This window comes from Buceros rhinoceros, unplaced genomic scaffold, assembly GCF_000710305.1.
Source record: "Buceros rhinoceros silvestris isolate BGI_N320 unplaced genomic scaffold, ASM71030v1 scaffold12052, whole genome shotgun sequence".
NCBI classification, from domain to species: Eukaryota; Metazoa; Chordata; class Aves; order Bucerotiformes; family Bucerotidae; genus Buceros; species Buceros rhinoceros.
Window position 1 is genome coordinate 28591 of NW_010400744.1, and position 21299 is coordinate 49889.

Below are 21299 nucleotides of genomic sequence, written 5' to 3' on the forward strand. Positions count from 1 at the left end.
TGCCGTATCCTGCTCTTGGGCCGCAATAATCCCCTGCAATGCTTGGGGAGAAGTGGCTGGAAACTGCACAGCAGAAAAGAACCTGGGGGTGCTGGTCGACAGCTGATTGAATATGAGCCAGCAGTGTGCCCAGGTGGCCAAGAAGGCCAGCAGCATTCTGGCTTGTATCAGCAATAGTGTGGCCAGCAGGAGCAGGGCAGTGATTGTCCCCCTGTACTCAGCAGTGGTGAGGCCACACCTTGAGTACTGTGTCCAGTTTTGGGCACCTCATTACAAGAAAGACATTGAGGTGCTGGAGCGTGTCCAGAGGAGGGCAATGAAGCTCCTAAAGGATCTAGAAAACAAGTCCTATGAGGAGCGGCAAAGGGAACTGGGGTTGTTTAGTCTGGTGAAGAGGGAGAGGGAGAACTTATTGCTCTCTACAGATGCCTGAAAGGAGGTTGTAGCGAGGTAAGGTTCAGACTCTTCTCCCACGTGAGTAGAGGAAACAGCCTCAAGTTGTGCCAGGAGACATCTAGGTTGGATATTAAGAAAAATTTCTTTACAGAGAGGGTTGTGAAGCATTGGAACAGGCTGCCCAGGGAAGTGGTGGAGTCCCCATCTCTGGAAGTGTTTAAAAGCCGTGTGGGTGTGGTGCTGAGGGACATGGTTTAGGCATCCTGGCAGTGCTGGGGGTACGGTTGGACTCAATGATCTCGAAGGTCTCTCCCAGCCAGATGGTTCTGTGATTCTACAGGGCTTAAATGAGGTATGGACCTTACACAAATCCTCTGTAAAGGCTTGAATTTTTCTCATCTTGACACATACATAGAAAGAGAGGTATAATTACAATGACTAATCAACATTTCTAAAAATGATGTGCAAGCTGAAAATAGGAATGTTCAATTATAAAGACTGCGAGTTAAGTATCAGGTAAAATACCATTCACCATTATGAAGCCCTTTTTGCTTTGTTGTGCATTCTCTGTTCTTTTTTTGAAGAGGATGCTGGTTAGGTTTTGCGTCATTAAAAAACTGTATTTATATTAATACTGTATTTTTAATGATTTAGACTACCTTATTCACTAGGGGTCCCTTACAAGCCTGGTCTTTTATATTAGTGATTTGTAAATTGAACCATAAACACCTATTTGGCAGTAAAATTTGGAGCAGATAAGGCAAACAAACAAAGAATTAGTTATTCTTAATTTCTACTACTTAGAAGTGACTAGAAACTAAGACATATAACATGTCTTTAATGTCTTACAAATAAATAGATTTACATACGACTTCCAACTACCCTTGCAACCTGGGTTCTACACATACTTGAAAAGTAGGAACTACTAGAAGAAAACACATATCACAGAAGAATAGTGAGAGAGGATAGAGTAACTTTTCAAAGGCCTTTTGTTAAAATTCCGCCTTATAGTTAAAAGGGTATTTGAAATAATTCTTGCCTCTCTTGAATTTATTAGTATCTTTTCTCTAGGAACCTAAAAATATCTGGTGCAAATAAATGGAATCTTTTTCTTTAGAAGATTAAGAAGCAGAAATTGAGTTTGTATCGCTTCTTTTAAAAAAAAAAAACTTAACAGCCAGGAAATAAGGGTTCTCCGTGTTTTGATACACCAGTATTGACTGTCTTCACTATTCTGGCAAAGCTAATAAAATGCATAAACACCTCCAGTACACCCTCATGACACCTTTACTTTCAGAAAACTGCAGAAACAAATACAAGATCCATTAAAGAAATGAACAAATAATTATGCATTACTTCAGTGGCGCAATGATTCCAGTCTTTGATTTTTAAAAGCAATGTCTTGTAAATGGAAAAATATTAAGACAGAGGACAAAACATAGGCTAAAAGTATTTTAAAATGTACTTACATATCACTGGCAATGGAGGAGTTTCTGGACATGGACTTTGGAGATAAGTCATAGTCACTGTCTGACCGGTAGAGGAAAGATTCCCTACGTTGACTGTGGACAAAGTTTGCCTGAAGAATTAGCCCTGATCCAGGGCTCGTCATGGGATCCAAGGGACTTCGCCCTGATGATGTACCATTGTCTACATCGAAACTGTGAAAAGAAAAGAAAAAAATATTTATGTAATTGACATAAGAATTTTGAAAGCAATAAACAGTCTTCTGAAAAGTCAGTAAAAATCTGAAAAATTCTTAATAATAACAGAGAAATAAATACCTGGTCAAGTGCACTGCGAAGCCAAAAACCAAGACATACAAGAAACATACTTTAAAATTGCTGATAACCAACAAGAACAAGTCTGAAGGAAAAGAAAGTTGGTAGAGAAGAAAAAACATTGTTAGGAATACAAGAAGCCTTATGCTTCTCTGCATGTAGAGTCCACGAGTCCTATACCTGTGGAAAAGTTTTCCTTCTCAGGCCACATCCCTCTGGAGCTGGACCCTCAATATCCTTTCTCCCACTGTCGAGGCAGTAGAGAGCATTTCCGTTATTCACTACCCAAGTGTTTCAAGAACTTATTTTGTCTTATCGCAATAAACAAAACACTGGGGTAGGAGTAAGCATATGTGTGTGCTATGGCATATTTGCTTTCAGTAAAGCGGTTATTTAACAACCGGATTGAAGAAATGAGTTCTTTGCTCACTTTCAAGCAGCGCGACTACACAGTTTAGATCCAGCACTCCTAGCTAATGTATTAAGAGCGGTAAACAGACTTATTCCTAGGAACACTGCTGTCATGAGAGGCCAGAAGGTGAGGGGAGAGAAAGAAAGAGGAGAGAGAAGATGGTCTTTAGCATAATTTGTGACTTTTCCACAAAGGGCTTTGCAAATCAGTGCAAATATCTTGAACAGGAGTCTGCAGTCAGTTAGAAACTAGCACAGCATGGGCAGTGCTGGGAGGATGTGTTCATGGCAACCAGTGTCGCTTAGCAGCCCAGCAGCTGCATTTGGTTCCATATGGAGTCTTTTGAGGGGCATGCAGCTCTGTGTTTAGACTTAACGTGTTGTGGTATGTAATCTCAGAGGTTATAAATGTGTGGCTTAGCAAGATTATGTCTCCAGCTGATGGGACGGAACAGATTTTACCTAGCCAGAAGTGGAAGATGACTTTTGTTTCCAAAGTTCAATTTTTGTTTTACAGCATAGGAAAGGTGAGCATGAGACCTTGGTTTGTAACTACTTGGGCTCATTTGCCATACTAACGGGAACTTAAATAATACTGCTAAAGCATTTAGGAATGAAGGATGAAAAGAGGATCTTTCACATGATTTTTCAAATGTGAATAAGTTGTTAGCATTATAATATGTATTTGTATTGAACCCATCTAAACCGTTCATTTTGAAAACAGTTCATGTGAAGGACACCCACCAGTTTTCAATTATATCTAATGGCAGTGGAAAAGAAAATTTTCAGTATGTGACAGCTGTTGATTAGATGTCAGCCTGGTGCAGGTGTCACAGCAGGTAACATGGTACACTCTGCACTAGCTTGTTTCTTGCTATTTTAATATTTTACTGAAGTGCCATCATTGCCAGGGACTTCTTTTTCTTTGTGAAATGAACTAATCAAATAAACATACATTGCCTATTTTTAGAGATGCACATTGCTTGGCAAAGAATGGACCTTGGTTTCGTGTTTTATTTCATTGCTTCATTTTATTTTGCACATATTCCTGGAACTGCAAGCTTTCTACCAGACTACAGTATTGGTTTGATATTCACTTTTCACAGTTTGAAGATAAAAAAGTGTTTGGGTTTTTTTAGAAAAAAACTATTCAGAAAATGGTATTAAACGACTTCAAGAGAGCTTAGCAATTTCACAGAATCACAGAATTATCTGGCTGGAAGAGACCTTTGAGATCATTAAGTCCAACCTTTCACCTTGCACTGCCAGGGTCCCTAAACCATGTTCCTCAGCATCACATCTGCACGTCTTTTAAACACCTCCAGGAATGAGGACTCCACCACCCCCCTGGGCAGCCTGTTCCAACGCTTAATAACCCTCTCTGTAAAGAAATTTTTCCTAATATCCAACCTAAATCTCCCCTGGTGAAACTTGAAGCCATCAATTGTCCTTTCACTTGTTACCTGGGAGAAGAGACTGACCCTACAACCTCCTTTCAGGTAGTTGTAGGGAGCAATAAGGTCTCCCCTGAGCCTCCTCTTCTCCAGACTAAACACTCTCAGTTCCCTCAGCTGCCCCTCGTAAGACTTGCACTCCAGACTCTTCACCAGCTTCACTGCTCTCCTCTGCACATGCTCCAGCACCTCAATGTCCTTTCTGAAGTGAGGTACCCAAAACTGGACACAGTATTCAAGGTGTGGCCTCACCGGTGCCAAGTTAATCCTCCTTTCACTGTAGTTTTCAGAACAACTCACTGCCAGCATATCAATGTCAGCATATGTGTCAATATCGATGCCAGCACACACTTTCCAAATTTGATTTCTTTTGATTACGCCTGAATACTTTTTCTATGTCCTTGAATGTCCTAAATGCCACTACTACATGACATTATTAATCTCCAGCTAAAGAAGTTTAATCCATACAACATCAAATGAGAGTTCTGCCACCACCTTCTGAGTGATCTTGGAGAACACAAGGTTCCTCTTTGTCTGTCATTTTCCCTGCTCACTGCATCTTTGTGATCTTTGTGAGATCTGCTCACAAAAAATATTGAAAAGCATGTTGGAAAGGGCAAGATGGCTGCATCCTTTGCAGCTTATAGTGCCTTAAGCTAATAACCATATTGCCATTACTATCAGTATGACTACTATTATTCGCTAGCAATTAATATATTTTGAGTTTGAAATCCTGAGTATTCCAGGAGCACAAAATACTCACAATATCAATGAAGGGTTTGGAACATGTGTGAGCTCATCATATCCAAATTTTCTGCCTAGATTTCCTGTTTCATTGCCTAAATAAATTTATTATTTTTAAGCATCTGGAAGAACACACAGATTCCTAAACAATACACTGTATGTTTTATTTTTCTATCGAGGGCAGGAGGGCAGATCTTTCATGTGATTTAAAGGTAAAATATGAGGATTATTTACTGTGTTCAGTAAGACTAACTTCTGCAATGACAGTATCATTTCAAATACATATAAAGTTATCTGAAAGCTCTAAAACAAAAGTTAAAAGTGGGAGATAAATACATGAAGGTAAATTTAAGTCTGTCTCAGAGCAGGATACTTTTGAATGAGGAGTGAATATTAAATTGATTTCTGTGACAGTGGATTTAAGTTGTTTAGAAGGTATTTGGATTAAAGGAATATATGGTTTTGTTTGCAGAGTATTTTTATTTTCTTCACCTACTGTCCTGGGTTCAACTGTGGATATGATATAAATATTTTATTACCAGTTTTATTTACCAGTCAGAAACTAAGGCAGGCTTCTATGAGTGATTTGACTGTCAGATTATAAAATAGTGATTGCTTAAAATTTAAAAGTCTAGTAGGTAAAATTGCAGCTTCATTGACTGGGAGAGACCCTGTGGTTTGCACCATATAATAAGTATGTACAAGACTTGTACATAGCTCTTGCGACAGGAATTTTATCCTGTGATACTGTGTTGTGTCCACTAGATGGGTGTCAAAAGTAATGAACGGGATCCAAACATATCAGCTAGGATTTGGTTCACACTGCTCCACGAAAAAGTCTTTTCTGTAAATAGACATCAAGAAAAAAAAACGTTCAGTTCTACAGTCAAAGAGGAGCGAGAATGCAGCACTGGTTTGCCAGGAACATATGTTTATATTTAAAAGTTTCTCAAATGCTACAGTAGTGGAGTGTCTTGTTTAGATCGATCTTACTGAGACATTTGTTAACATTTTCAGGTACAAAAACTTAAGAAATTTAAATGAAAAATGTTTTATTACTCTGAAAATCAAATAAATTGTCTCTTTGGATTAATCACAAGTCTTATCTGCCAGAACTGCCACTGCTGATCACAGTGCATCAAATGGACAGAGTATCAGGATGGGGAATTGAAGACTTTCACCCAAGTTGTTTGTTCTTTCTTCCTGCATACACTGAAAAAAATTAAAAGTTTAAGATATGAAATAAAACAGATTCTTTAATTTGCCTGGGCAGAAACTGCAGAAAGTTAGCTATGGTTACTTCATATTTATCTTTCCACTCCTGTTAAATTTTAAGCCACAGTGAGAATACACTATGAATTAAAAAGTGCAGACATCACATAATTTTCTGTGTTCAAAGAGCTTTGCTGCAGCTCCAGAAATGCCAAAGCTATGAAAAGCCAGTGCTAATTCAGCAACTTTTGTGTCTGTATTTTGACAAAATGTTTTATGACATTAGTGGATGTTTATCCTTAGAGCCTGCCTTAATCAGTGTCCAGTGATGACAAAGACAACATGCAGTTAAAGTTCAGACTTTTTTCCTTTGCTGGCTATTCACCATGTTTGCATGTCTTGACCGCTGTGTATCATCCAGGCTCTGTACAGAGATAGGGAAGGTGGTGAACACTCCTGAATTACTTATAAACATTCATGGATGATTTCCCCTGTGCTCCTAATAGGACAACAATTAATATTATCATAGGTGACTTTTAGGAAGATCATTAATTATTTGCTTCAGACAACGGTAGGAATCTGTGGCAGGGGCAGAAGAGGTTCTGGGTCCTGAATCTTGAATGAATGCTTCATTGTTAATGACGATACCACTTCTTTACACCTTGAAAGTAACCCTCTGTGGACTTTTGAGTCCTTAAATAACACTCTCCTACTCTCTGCAAAGCTGCTAAAACAAAAAGAGGAAGACCTGAGTACAACATACAGCTTTTAGTTATGTACGGAGTAATGGCATCATAATGAATATGCACAAGAGCTTGTAATTAGGGCTGCATAGGAAACCTTAATACTGGTCTTATTACTGCGAGTTTAGCAATTTAATCCTGTTGGTATTTTGTGGGGGATTTTCATTTTATTTTGTTTTGGTTTAGAGAAGTAAGCAATAGTAGAAGAGGGAAGGAAATAAATTCTACCCCAAAACGAAGAATTTACTAGACCTTTTAAGAATACAAGTTGCACTCCTGGTACTGCCGTTCAAGTCCCTCGCTGTCTTCAGCCTATCCTGTCTTGGAAACTATGGGGAGGGAGAGAGGTAAGAGCCAAATTATTTGTTCCTCAAAGGACACCTTATCTTTTAAGGCCATCTTTAAACACGATAGAGGGACAAGCAAGTTCTAGAGGAGCAAATTTTGCCTCCCATCAAAGGAGTCCCTTGTCCTAGTGTCAAGCAATCTCTCCAGCGATCTGTCTGTGCTATGGCCTACCTAGGCATCTTAGCGTCCTTACGTCCCAGATATCGCAGACTATATTTTCACCTAGAAGCACAATCCCACCATTACACTGAACAGGTACATTTGGCATAGCAACTGCTAATAAGCTGAAATTATCACAGAAGAGCTGCCCTGTAGCAACTGCCTTTGGGCAGGGTCTCACTTAGAGCAAAAGCAACATAATAATAATTTATTTATATCTCAAGTTAAAGGTAAGATATTTATCACTTGTGCCCCAGACAGGAGTCCACTCCTGGAGGAGGCAGCCTGTAGCTACTGGCAAAAGAGGAGGATTGGATGGTCGCTTCAAATGCAGAATCTGAATTTGTTACTTGGATAGCTTAGGATGAAAAACGGCAGTGGGCCACCTCAGATGGTGAGACCCACCATGGGCATAGAGGATTGTACAGAAATGCCACTGTGTGCCTGTCTCTATATGTCAGTATAAAAACCCAGGGCAGGGGAAAGCTCATTTCCTGACAGATGGGATGCAACAGGCAGTGTGCTCTTAGACCCTGTGTGCATTAATGACTGTGAATCCTGGAGATACCTGTGCCACGAATCAAAGCAGGTCAGTGTAAGTTTTTGTTCTTAGATGCAATGGATTTATTCTGCATTAGTTACTGGTTATTTTAGTAGTACAGACCATGTTAGTCACTGTGGAAATCATGCCCGTGGTGACCCAATTCTTCAAAAAATGTATAAAGACTCCTGAGATACTATGTCATTAGAAACCATATTGTGTGAGGTGCACACCGATCCTGTTATATTAATTTTATAGCTCTCAGTCAAAGAAAGCAGTGCAAGGAATAAACGAAGACAAAGGCAAAACCCTCTTCCTTTGGAGCAGATATTATCTGCTACGAAAAAATGAATTTTCGTTGAAGAATTTTAGGTAGTTAAATTCTGGTTTACTTTATACACTAAGTATATTCACTGAACTCACTGAATTCAGCAGTAAATATATCTAATCCATCAAATAATGATCATAATTTCTTCATGAAATACTGATTTTAGGCACATTTTACCTTCATTAACTATATTGGATGAGCACTTTGTTATGTCTTTATGACTTCTCTTGGAGCTTTTTATTGCTTATTAGTAAACTAAGCATTAAATTGATCCAAAAGCTGACTTGGATGCTGCCTTTTTTTTTTTTTTTTTTTGCCAGACATAGTTATGTCTAGAATTTAACAAAGATGAAATTTTAGAATTGTCTTTATCAGAAAGAAACAAGCTCTCACTAATCAGCCCTGCCACAGGCTCCCATTGGTCTTTAGATGTTAAATAGTTTAATCTGCAACATCAGGAAAAAACCTGTAAAAATAAATCAATGGATTTATGTACGAATAGCAGGCCTAAAATTTATTTCATATATTAATTCTCTGCTCTGGACCTTTCAAAATGTTTCCTTTCTGACAACGTCTACATAGTGACGCAGGAGAGACCACATCTGGTTTTCTCTTACTTTTTTTCTGTCTCTTCCCTCGTAAAAACTAAAGACCTCGGGAAAATGAGGGGGAAAAAAGAGAAATACTGACATTTTAGAAGGAGTATCATACAAGTGTCTACATTTGAAGAAAAAAATCCTTTATATGTGACCTGATACTTATATTTTCTCTGTAGCAAAGTTAACAAAAACTTTTGCCTTCCATTCTTAAAATATTTTCAGTGAATTGTAAGCAAATTATATGAAAAGGAACATATGATCTAAATCCGAATTTTTTTTATACCACTGGAGAATTCAAGCCAGCTATCTACTTGTGGCTCTGGGTTTCCAGTTAAGTGATTCAGCAAGCAAACCCTATGATTAACTCCATTTTTAGAAGTGGTATGGATAGATTTTCCAGTATCAAAACTGCAAGCAAAAGAATAAAATGTGACATTTAATGAAATTTGCTTTTAGCAGCAGAACTTGGCTTTTCTCTTGGCATAACTATTTTTTGGAAAAATTTAGAGTGTAACAAGCTTTAATTCTAATATTAAAAACCCAGATAACAAGCCACACCAATGTGTGTAGGACAAAAAAAAAAAAACACTGAGGCAAAAAGGTTTGAAAGAATTTGTCTGATCAATTGTGCTAGCAAAGGAGCTCCAAATATCCATAATCTTCTGTCTCATGATTTTCTAGCAAGCATCATAGGAAACATAGCCAATCTCTCAAAACAGTTTTGTATTTTGTTATGAAGTTTCCAAGCAAGGATTTTCCTGTGACAACTCTGTATCTGCATTTTGCTTTGAATAGTCTCCTCATACTCAATCCAAGGCGTACTTTTCATAATGTCGCATCATTATTCTTAAATATAACTCAGTGTTCTATGCATTTGGCATGGAAGCCTTTGTTGCACCTATTAAATCAATTTGCTAATTGCATTCACCCATACTGGGATTCTTTTTGTGATTCCTTTTATTCTTTCCTCAGAGAGAGAATCATCTCTCATCTGGCAATTTTTATTCTCTGAACTTGGCTCTTGCAGGTGGACATCTTCTTACTAATGTGATGTTCAGATAAGAATGCCAGATTCCAGATCCTGTTACATGGATTTTACTTTTTGATGTTTCTTTGAAGCTGAAATAGTTTTCTTATTGCAGTGTAATAAAAATACAAACTAAAACCACAAGAGAAAAAACATACAAAATAATGTGGTAATCTTTTCAGGCTTTTACTATGTTTAAGTAACTTTGTATGGTTCTTCTTATCCTATAGTCCTGCTGGAACTAGTATGCCTATTTTTAGATAATAAAAAAAGACCACCAAGACTTCAACTGTTTTCCCCCAGGCTTTCTGGGGGAAAATCTGTGCCAGGTTGAGGTCTGAATGAAGAAATCAGGAGAAAATATTGAGGAATCAGGACTATTTTGTCTTACCTGAGGAAAGAAGGCTGAAAAATAGAACTACTTAATCCAGACATAAGGAAGAGTATGCAGTAAATCCGGGGGTGCTCCTGAGCAGCCCACTAGCCAGCTGGTCCCAGCCATCCGCTGGCTCCCACTGCTGCAGGTGCCTGTCAGCACCACTGCATTTCTATAAGTGCAGTCTCAGAAGCACTGATGGTTCTCCGCTTTATTATTGCTGTTTTTTAGTTACAGTCTAACTGTCACCATTCACTTACATAATTCCATAATGTTATCTGCACTCATTTTCTGTAAGGTACCTCTCCTCTGGGCTCTAAATACTAAGGTACCTTCAAACTCTTTTTTTTTTTTTTTTTTTTTCAAAAAAACCCCCCTTTACCTAATTTCTTCAAGATTCTAGAAGAACACTGTTTTTCTTTCCAAGGTGAGTTTTGATCAAACTATCTCCACTTCTTTTTCGGCAGTAGTATTTTCTGAGCAGCGTTTGGACACTGAGATACAAAGCTGACATGTGCTGAGTGTGACTATATAGCATGTATTTACTGCAATTAACAGTGCTATTAATATTCTCTTATTTTATTATATGTATTTAATCAAATCTCAAAGAATTTCAAAATGTTTATTTAGTAATTTTTAAAATTATACAAACCATCCATCAAGCATACTGGCTAATCCTAATTAAAATGTGGCTCCCCTAATGTATGGGAGTGGAACACCTTTCCTTCAGGAAAGACTAAAATATAGAAATGAATGGAAGATCAGTCAGATGCTCTTATCTTTCTGAATATGCCATTATTTCTGAATTAGTCGTGTGATAAAGTGAGTTATGTAGGAGAAGACATTGTTCCTTAGATCTGTAATATTTAAATCAATACCCTACAGTTTTGATGAAAGTGCACAGAATCCAGAAAACAGGTGTAAATGTTTCCCAGGGCTAATACTAGTATGCATTGGGAAGCTTCCTGGCAAAAACATCCATCTGAGGAATCATCATAAATAGCCGCAATGAGATAAACACTTGGCATGGCCACAGAAGATATGGTTACATGTACCCTGTGCTTAGTGACAGAGATCTTTGGCAAAGAGTGTCCCAGCCAGAAGCTGACAGCAAAAAGCAGTCACGGTTACTCCCGGCTACTCACCTGTCCCAGAGAATGCAGCACAGAAGAAGGTCCAAAAAGCCAGGAGATGCAATTTTCATGGTAAGAATAGGTCGCATCCCTTAGCATCACCCAGCTCTTAATTATTAGGGGGTTTGCAAAACTGAGCTAAAGCAAACCTGTCTTTAAAAAGTGTGTCTTCCGGAAAATGGGTAAGGGCTGTGGACAGAAAAGTCCAAAGAGAAGAAGGACTATAGGCCAAACAGTAAGAACCCTGCACATAGAAGATAAGATGGCTTGTTTCACCAGTACGATGTGCACACATCTACAAAAAATCAGGGCCAGCTTCAGAGGAGAAGGCAGCTGGATAAGGAATTGCAGTTGTCTCTTTAGGCAAGGAAGTATCTTCCAATACTGCTCTAGATTCCCTATAACAATGAAAACTCCATGAAAAGGAGACATGGTTACATTTGACAAGCAAAATTTTTTCTGTGACTGTCTTGTAAGATTCCTGTAATTGCACTGAACAATTGCAGGTAATAAATCACATATGAATTATACTTTCACAATAATTTGTGCTGGGATATAAGCAATTATTACTTAAATCATGGCATGTCTTCTGTAAAGCTTAAAAGCTCAAGGTATTACAGCTTCAGAGCTCTAACACTTTTTTACTTTGTTTTTTCAAAATTGTTTCCTTGAAATACTACCTCTTCAGTTCCTTCCATTTCAGTTTACATTTTGGGTGTTTTGTTCAATTTTTTTTAGTTGTATTTTTTGCTTTGTATTATTTTGTATTTTATATTGCATTTTTGTATTTAGTCTACTAAAAATTGAATTTTTAGTAGTTCCCACTTCCCTAGACTTCTACTAAACGTATCAAGGTCATTTAATGATTTGGGTTCTGGAAATCCTTGCTACAGCTTTGCCACATAGAAGCAACAACCCTTAAAGGGAAACAAAAAGGTCAGGAGCTTGCCTTGGAAGGGCACCAAGACCAGAATATCTTGAGTGTATGTCTCATACCGTATTTTTTTTTTTATACTGATTGTAGACCTGAGCAAATTCACTGAATACCTGGTATATCAAGAAAGATAGTTCTTGTCACTAGTCCAAAACTAATTATAACCTACAATAATGGAATATTTAGGTCTTTTTTTTTAATTTATATAGCAATTTTTACTATAATGCCTAATAAAATTACCCAAGAGGGCTGCCTGATGCACCACATAAGACCATGTTTTCTTTTCACCATTACTAAGTGGCACCAGTGGTGCTTTAATTTTCCTTCCAATTCTTTTTTTGATGGAAAATGGGTCAACTGTTGATTAGAAAGTGGCAGAGAAATGTATATTTCTTCATATTAAAAAATCTGAAAGCTCTTTGGTGACTTATATTTAGCAGCAGAGAAGAGGAATTTAGCTAAGTGGCTGCAAAATGGGGCGTTTTTTTGGCCTATTCTCTGAGCATCTTCATAAATTCTGAAAAGTTGTTAAGCTTAGACCACCATTAAGTCAGTTACCTCATGTATCTGCCTTACTGAAAAAATATTGAGTGATACTTTATTACTTTTTAAAATTCTCCTGCTTTGTCTAGTGTCTAAGAGGGCTCTGAGGATCAAGCCTCTGTCAGTGAGATACTTGTCTCACTCCCTGTAGAAGGTGGGTACTGAATCAGGCGAACTATTACAGAAAGGTAAAGGTGCTTTTATCATCAGGAACTGGACATTATATTTACCCAAGCTGTAGATCACCTGATAGTGAACTAGTCACTTACTTATCCCTGCTTTATCATTACATCACTGATTACATGTTTTTCATTCTTGAGGTATCCACTATGAAACGCTGTTGCTTGAGCCATGCAGGCATCAGCACTTACAAATACAGATTAATTCAGAACATCTGAGCGGTTACTGGATGGATCAAAGGTCCATCAGATCCACTATTCTGTCTCTAGTAGTGGTCAACAGAGAATGCCAATGGAAGAGGGTAAGAACCAGCAAGTAGAAGTGATATCTTCCCAGTGAATCCCAGCCCCTCAGCATTCTCTCACCCTTTCATGAAAGCTACACTCTGAACATATGAGTCATTCTGCAACTGAAGTCCTAGACATCTCATTTGGGCTGTTTGATTTAGGGAATACTTTCACTGTAATCTCTGTGCTCTAATTCTCCTTATGGTAAGTAAGGATGGTAATACTTCCTCATCACATGGGTGATATGAAAACTAATTTAATAATCTCTGAGAAGCAGTAAGTTATCACAGTGATGAACACCATAGAAAAGCCAATGAAAGCACTGTAACTGCTTTTCCAATAGGACTGAACAGCAGGTCATCAGTAAAGCATGTGGCCATGTAATGAGCAGCAAGAAAATATTGGAATAGCAAATATCTCATTAATTGGGTTGCATGCATTCTCTGCACCCAGTGAAGTAAAAGCAGCATGGAATCACACAGATAAAGTCTTTATCAAATTATTTATGCATGGGACTAAACCAAGGTTCCTAAGCCAACCATAATGTTCACATTTCCTTCTTTTGTGTTTGAGTTTTCAATCATAATAACATAGTTATACGGTTAATGTGTATACATTTGTGCACATGTAGGAGAGATGGCCTAATCTCTCTAAACTCTTGCATTTGCTGGCTTCTTTTCTCCCATTTTCTTTTTCAGCCTACTGTAGCACTATCAACAGCCATTACGAGTAGGCCATCAGAATCGTCAGACTTCAAATGCAGTGTTGCAGATTCACGTTCTAATGTTTAGAGGAACGAGCACACATTTCATTTTGGTTACAGTGCATGTTTGATTAACCTCATCTGCAGACTTCAAGATCACTGAAACATCTCATTTACAGCCTCGTTATGATTAACTACAACCATAATATATGAATACTCTCACTAAAATTTGTGATTCTATATTGTGTTTGAAGTTTCTGTTAGTCATTGTAAGATCCCTATCACACACATGACAAACTCTAAAATCAAAAGCTATAAAGCAAAAGCTATAAAGCTATAAATACAATGATTTAATTATTAGCAAAATAAAGAACATATTATGAGATGTAACATATTATGCAACTCTCATTTGGTATAATGAATCAGCAGAAGTCTATGGGTTTTTAAGAACTATTCACAAATTAACTAGAAACCAGAAAAAAACAAATCAAGAGCTGTTACAGTCTTCAGATGCCACTCACACAGCTAAGCTAAGCATGTCTCACCAAAGAAATGAGTCTCTGTGGAGGAATGCGGTAACAGAAATAGCAGTTTACATTCTTTATGTGCAACAAGGCATTTTTTCCAGTATTAAACAAACATGGAAGCAAATATATGTAGTTGAAATGGGAACTGAAAAATATCCCCACATTTCTTTATAAATGTTAGTGATCTGATGAGCCAACACTGTTAAAAATCACTGAGTACAGCAAAACAAAATGAAACACTGCTTGCAGAGCAATATCAAAGTGTTTTACTAAAATTTACGTCTCAGCCTGCCCCACAAAGAAATATGTACCTACAGAACTATCAACACATTCAGGTTTTTCTTGTCAATTACAGAGTTATCTGTAAGACAAGCCAGTACCAGAGAATGAATTTGGTGCTCCAGTTTGCATTAAGAACATGGGAGGGAAACAATCCGATTGCTTATGGCTGTGCTCATTCATCATCCACCTCTCTGCTGGAACCGCTCCTTTGCTGCCGTTCTCCATCAGGCAAAATGTGCTGCTTTTCCTCACCCCTTCTGCAAGCCCGCCCTCTAACATCAAAGGATTACGTGTTTAAACTGCCACAGGCATTGCACAGTGTGGTCACATTGAACTACAGATTTTCTTAGGATAAAAAAATCAAAAGGCCAGACATTTAAAATCGGGGAAAAAAAATGCACAAGGCCATCTTTCAAACTAAGGAATTTCCCATTTTCAGAAAAAAATGTGTATGATGTATTTCACTTTGTGCAAAAAACCTGTTTGGCAGTTTGATTCTAAAAGTCTATTTTCTTGATACCAATGTCATTACTCAAATTGGGACAGGACATGGCATAATTGCTGGCACCAAGGAGGTGATTATATCACACTGGAAACATTACAAAATATGCGATGCAAAAGACCGAGAAGGAGAAATGTCAGCATCTAGCACCAGTCCCTACAGAGGAAAAAATGTCACCGTAACATTGCTGCTTTTTCGGAACAAGCTTCATCTTCAGCTATTTTCCCCTGACATCTGGTTATTTCATCCTGTGAGGTGTTCCCAGGAGAATCAAAAATTTTGCTGTATAAAAGCTACTTTTCAAGCAGTTTTTTCCAGCAAAAATCATCCTACATGTCCAAAGCTCTGCTAAGCTGATCACACATGCAGACCTGTGGTTATGCACCCTCCCCAGCCGGCACCATTGTAAGTGCACCATCACCACAATTCTGGAGCAGAACTCACAGTCAAAGCCTCCGGCCCTCAGGCAGAAACTAATCAGACATGGGGCCCCTCAGGCAGCCGAAGGAGGGATGTTGCTCTTTCACCATATAAACTATCAGGAAATCTTTGTTTCATTCTTTTCTTTTGCACGAATGAAGTAGGATAAGAAGGTTCAAAAACCTGTTCTTTCACTGGATGAGTCATCTTGAGTGAATTATTTTGTTCCCTTCTGTGTTCCACTTCCCTACCTGCAAAATGGGTACTCTGTAAACCGGTCTTAAAAAAAAAAAAAAAAAAAAAAATTTAAAGTTCTTCACTGGTGACCCTTTTCCAAAAGAATCTGTAAAAAAGGGTGTTAAAAAAAAAAAAAAAAAAAAAAAATTATAAGAGCTGAAATTAGTATTACTGGGAGTAGAAGTAAGTGCAGTAGAAACATCAGAAACTGCTTCTAAGAACTTACAAAAAGTGGATTTGGGTGGGAAAACCAGAAATTTAGAAATTTTACTGGCTCTCCTTACAGGAAACATGTGAAAGAATAGGAAGAATAGAAGAAAAGAAAGATTTGCCTATTTACTAATGGACATTGACATTAGACCTGGTATTTCTGTGACATTTAGAAGCAAATGAAGGGAATAATGGGGGGAAAAAACGGGGGAGGGCACAGAGAAAAAACTCTACCAAAAATTTATTATAAGAAATTTTATGAAAAGAACTTCAAAAGAAAAAAGAAAATATCTTTCCCTGCAGATAGGAAGTTGGTTAGTTTTTTTTTAAATGTGGCTTTTATTTTCTACCCACTCTATCCTGTACTTCTCTAAGACACAGAAAATTATTATGAATCCTCCTCTCAGGCAGAAGGAGATGATCTTTTTTCTATAACAAAAAAAAAAGGGGGACTACAGTATTAGAAAAATATTTAACAAGAGTAATTATTGCAGCAGATGAAGCAATACTGAGGTGTAAAGGAGAAAAACCGGAGAGTGGCCGAAGTTGTGCTTGGCATACCCTACTATACAGCCCTGCCAGGACAGCACATGGATGAGCCTTTGCTCCTGGGGGTCTGGTAGTTGTGCCTAAGGAAGCCTTGACAGTACATATTTTCCTGCACTACTCTTTTTTTACTCCCTCCAGCATGGTTCTTTGATGATGGACAAGAACCTGCCCATGCATAAGAAAGACATGCTATTAAAGAGGATAGCCAGTTAAGGAGGCATGTGTACTATACTCCTCTCGGGAATTTCTGAGTGCAGAAAGTTAAGGCAATAAAGATAGAAAATCATTTATATCTGTCCTCTTTAATGAGTGAATTAAATAGCGTGAGTGAAAACCAATACAGTTCTTGCTAATAAACTGAAGTGTCAACATACGAGTGCAACTTAGAATCAGTAAGCACAAAATTGCAGAATATTAATGGGTTTGTATGATCTGAAATTTCTACAAGGATGCTTGAGACATGAAATATTTGATTAAAACAAAATGAAATCTTCAAGGCATATTTAAAGTAGAGAAGAAAGGAGGGAAAATCTCTGCTTATACTTCAGATATTAAAGTTCATACAATTCCCTGACACCTGAGAAAGTTAAATAACCAATAATGGGTGTATCTGTATATTTTTAATCTTCATGAGCTATTCTGTTATACAATAACATTTGAGACTGTGTCTATGTTCCATCCTTTATGGAAGGCTGGATTTAATTTATTTTCCAAGCAACTCCGATAAAGAACACTGCACAACAGAAGCCTCTGTAAAGCTAAACTCAGGAAATGGGGCCTTTTCTTTTGCTTCAATGAATACAATGTCTGAGGCTATTTTAACATCAAAAGAACCAGGAGGTAACTCCAAAACCAGATGCTGGTCCTGAGCTGCACAGACACAGAACGCAATGAGAGATTCAGAAGGCTGCTCTCAAAATCATTGTTCATTATTAGGATTATTAGGGTACAATCCATAATATGGTAAGAGAATATTCATACAGTTAGAGAGGAATAGAAGCAGGCAAAGGTGTAATGGACTGGACATGTATGTGGAGAAGGGGGCAGAAACTCCACAAAGGATTCTGATGCTGCAAACTCATCCCTTTTTGTTTATAAATATCTCTAACAAACAAAATTCTGTTTATCAATATTTTCCACACAAGGTTGAAGAAAAGGGATGTGCTCATGAGCAAAAGCACATTCCAAGAGCTGCTAGTCCTTAGATTTTCTTCTCCAGTTAAAATGATTCCAGCAGATTTTTAATTAATACAATCATTTTATTATTATATTAATTATGATTCAGAAGTCTCTTCCAAGGATTTTTGAAAGTAACTGGGAAGTTACTGGAAAGCAACTTTTTCTCTGTTTTGTCATTCTGGATTTTTGATTGCTAATGAATATTTAAATTAAAATAAAATCTTATTTTGAAGGAAAACCCCAAATATTGCCATGATTAGTATCTGAAACAGAAAAATTGGAGAAGGCAGAGAGAGCAGCTGTCCATCTTAATGATAAAAGAGTTACAGTATTTTGCTTTCAATAACTAAGAATTATACAGGACTTCTATTTCTAGTACCAGTAACCAATAAGAAAATAACTACTGGCAGGAAATCAATCCATTTTAGACAATTAGCGCAAAACGTTGTGAGGAGCTACTACAACTGGAGGTGTGCTTCCCACCCATCTAATAACCATGCAATGATACTGATAGCATAAAAACAAAGTTCCATTTTACTGTTGAAATAAGTAATAGTGAGAAAGTGTCAACTGTATCAGGATATATGGGTAACAAAGTAATACGGTCATCTTACATCGTGTGGAGGTGGGGGGAGTGCACTTCTGAGGTGGAAAAGCTGTTTGGACAGGATGAAAAGCCATGATGGCTTTACAAAATGTCATTTCCTAGTTATTCATTTCCAGCCTTCTCCAAGAATGGAAATTCCAAGAAGAAATGTATATTGCTTCACAGCTGTGAATGCCCTGCTTGCCAGAAATGCAAATGTAATCACTGTCTGTGAATCAAAGACAAATGATGGCATTGCTGATAAATATGAGTAAGGCCTTCAAGGAAACGTAGACCTTCAGAGCTGAAAGTCAGATTCATTTGAAAGGGCTATCTGTGCATGTGCACAACAGCGAGCACTTCAATTATAAACCAGCTGGTACCAAGAGGAAGATATTCGTAAGAGATAAAATCCTTTTAATAGGCAGTTGTGGCATTTGAGTTGCCACAAATGCTAAGACATTATGAAGGCTGCTGTCACCACTGGGGTTTCAAAGAATGGTTCCTAACATTTTTCTGCCTCAGGTCTCTGGCTCTTAAAGAATGGAAAACATAGGCCAGCAATTAAGTCACTTATCATAGTGTTACCAAGAATAAAAACTGTGCTCGTGCCAATATCAACTGAGTCACTTTATATGTTTTATCAAATGTCCTGGACCCTACAATAGCATTGAACTTAAACAGTCATTTCAATCATACTGAAACCTAGGCAAGTATGGATCTTTCCCTCATAGTATGGAACTCAGAGCAGATGGCACTGAGGTGACTATCATGGGATGAGAGGAACATTAGAACAAAGACCAAACCAGACATTGGCTTGGCCAGTGTTTCCAAGAGGATGAATGAAAATAACAAACTTCTGCAGACTAAGCTGGAAAGGTCACAGCTTCAATATCACTGAGCCAGCCAGCATCACTTTCAGACTCAATAAATGAAGGGCGTCAGAACAGTTTGCTTGAGAACTGACACAGAATAGGTTGAACTTTTAAAAAGTCATTAATTACACAACTGTAGTGCCTAACACTGATGATCAGCAAGGTTTGAACCAGGCGTCCCACTGGCTTTGACCCATGTGTTCTCTTACTACGCCTTCAAAAAATTCTAACTGCCACTGCGTATATTTTCACTCAAACATTGCAAGTTTTTCCCTCTGTGCCTATTACTCCTTGATTCTTGTCATATTTCCTCTGGATGTGAGCACAAATGAAAGATTAACACCACAGCAATTTCCTGTGACAGCAGGTAACAGTAGTTACAGCCTGGTAAACAGCTTTACTGTCCTTGGGTTCTAAACCTCTGACTTCTTTCTCTTGTGAAGATTATCAGTATGTTTTGAACCACTAGCAACTTAAGAAAGACAATAGTATAAAATCAGAACTTAATCATAATAAAAAGGGGGAGAAGGAAACAGTCTAGTCAGCTCTTTGGACACTGACTTGCCTTCCAGAGCTGGGAGAGTTGCTGTCAAAATGGGCAGTGTGAACAAAGAACAGTAATACTTTGGTTTTTTGGATAGTTACGGTGCAGGTTTTGGTGTATTATGAGCTGCTGAAGAGGGAAATATTGTTTCATATTTTACAACTCTGTTTCCTAAAGTTCAAGAAAATAAGTGAAAATTATGAAAGGTGATGTAAAAGTGGATCTACAGTACTGAATACTTTGTGGACAAACAGCCAAAATGCTCACTATGCAAGACGTAAACCAAAGAGCAGTGAGAGTGACTGAAGCAGAATGTTCTTCCCTTGTGACAGAAAAGGCGCACGTCTACTATCTCATTATCTGATTCATACAGAGGTTTATACTGTAGAATAAAGACAGAAAAGAAGTTAGGGAAACACCACTGTTTTCCAGTCTGGAGAGAAACAAATCACAATGGTTCCCGACACAGCCCCAATTCCTCTTTTCAGTCCTCTGAAAGGACACAATCACATCTGGTTTGACTTTTTCAGAATCTCTCAAAGAATAAACTGAAACAGTGAAATCCAAAGAAATGTAGCGAAGAAAGGAACAAGAGCTAGAATGTGAGCCAGGAAGGACAAGTTATCCAAACTCAATTGTCTATCGCTGTAAATAAGATTTGCTTAAGTTATAGTATAGAGTTTCTTCTGTTTAAGTGAACAGAAGATTTGTTCCCAAGTAAACAAAATGCCAGGAATGACATGAACATAGTCTATTTGAAACGGTGGCCTATATTGCATGAATTATTTGACATACAGGTGGTTGAACGAGTAGCAAGAGATAATAAGGATAGCACAAAATTAAATTATTATAGAATTATAGTATATTTCAACTTCAGAAATCAGTGCTCTTTTAAGACTGAAATAATGTAAAAATGAATAAAACCTGAAACTCCTTTGGCAGCATTAGTAACATTACCCCAAATGTCCCTTTCAGCCTACCTGCCTACTACAAGCTGCTTTCAAGCTGTACTTTACAGAAGCACGCTCAAATGGAGCAGTCCTTCGTACATTTTTAGTTGCTTTCACATTACTAAACATGCTTAGAAGAAAACTTGTGTTTTAGTGGAAGTGGGTGGAAAATGAGACTTAGTTCTCCAGCATTGACAAGGGATCCCTTCAGGGCCTTAGTTCCATTTCCAGTCTGAAAGAACATGTGGTGGGTTTTTTTCCCTTTCCATTACTGTCCTTCTTAGGGTAACTGTGTGTGTGTTTCTCTTTGGTAGCCAAAGAAACATGCAAGAACAACAAGGAACTAATACAGCCTCTACTACTGAAAAACGTCTGCTGATGAGTATAACCAGAACATCTACCAGCAGAGGTACTGACGTTATTATTGTTCTTTAGTGACTTGACATTTTCATTGGTCGTCAATTTTCATTTCTCATAACTGAACATGTTCCATTTTACCATTTGTAAGAGCTAGCTTAAACAGTGGTCTTACACTCTTT

General features: G+C 37.8%; 1 protein-coding gene across 1 annotated transcript in view; it reads right to left on the reverse strand.

The window, feature by feature from the left end:
• Positions 1–21299, reverse strand: part of LOC104489809 (cAMP-specific 3',5'-cyclic phosphodiesterase 4D-like) — a gene marked incomplete at its 3' end in the record, with an annotated part of 54895 nt that overhangs the window by 23138 nt on the left and 10458 nt on the right. Inside the window, exon 2 of the mRNA XM_010132013.1 lies at positions 1866–2057. Within this exon, the coding sequence (XP_010130315.1) occupies positions 1866–2057 (192 nt within the window). The remainder of the gene's footprint in view (positions 1–1865; positions 2058–21299) is intronic.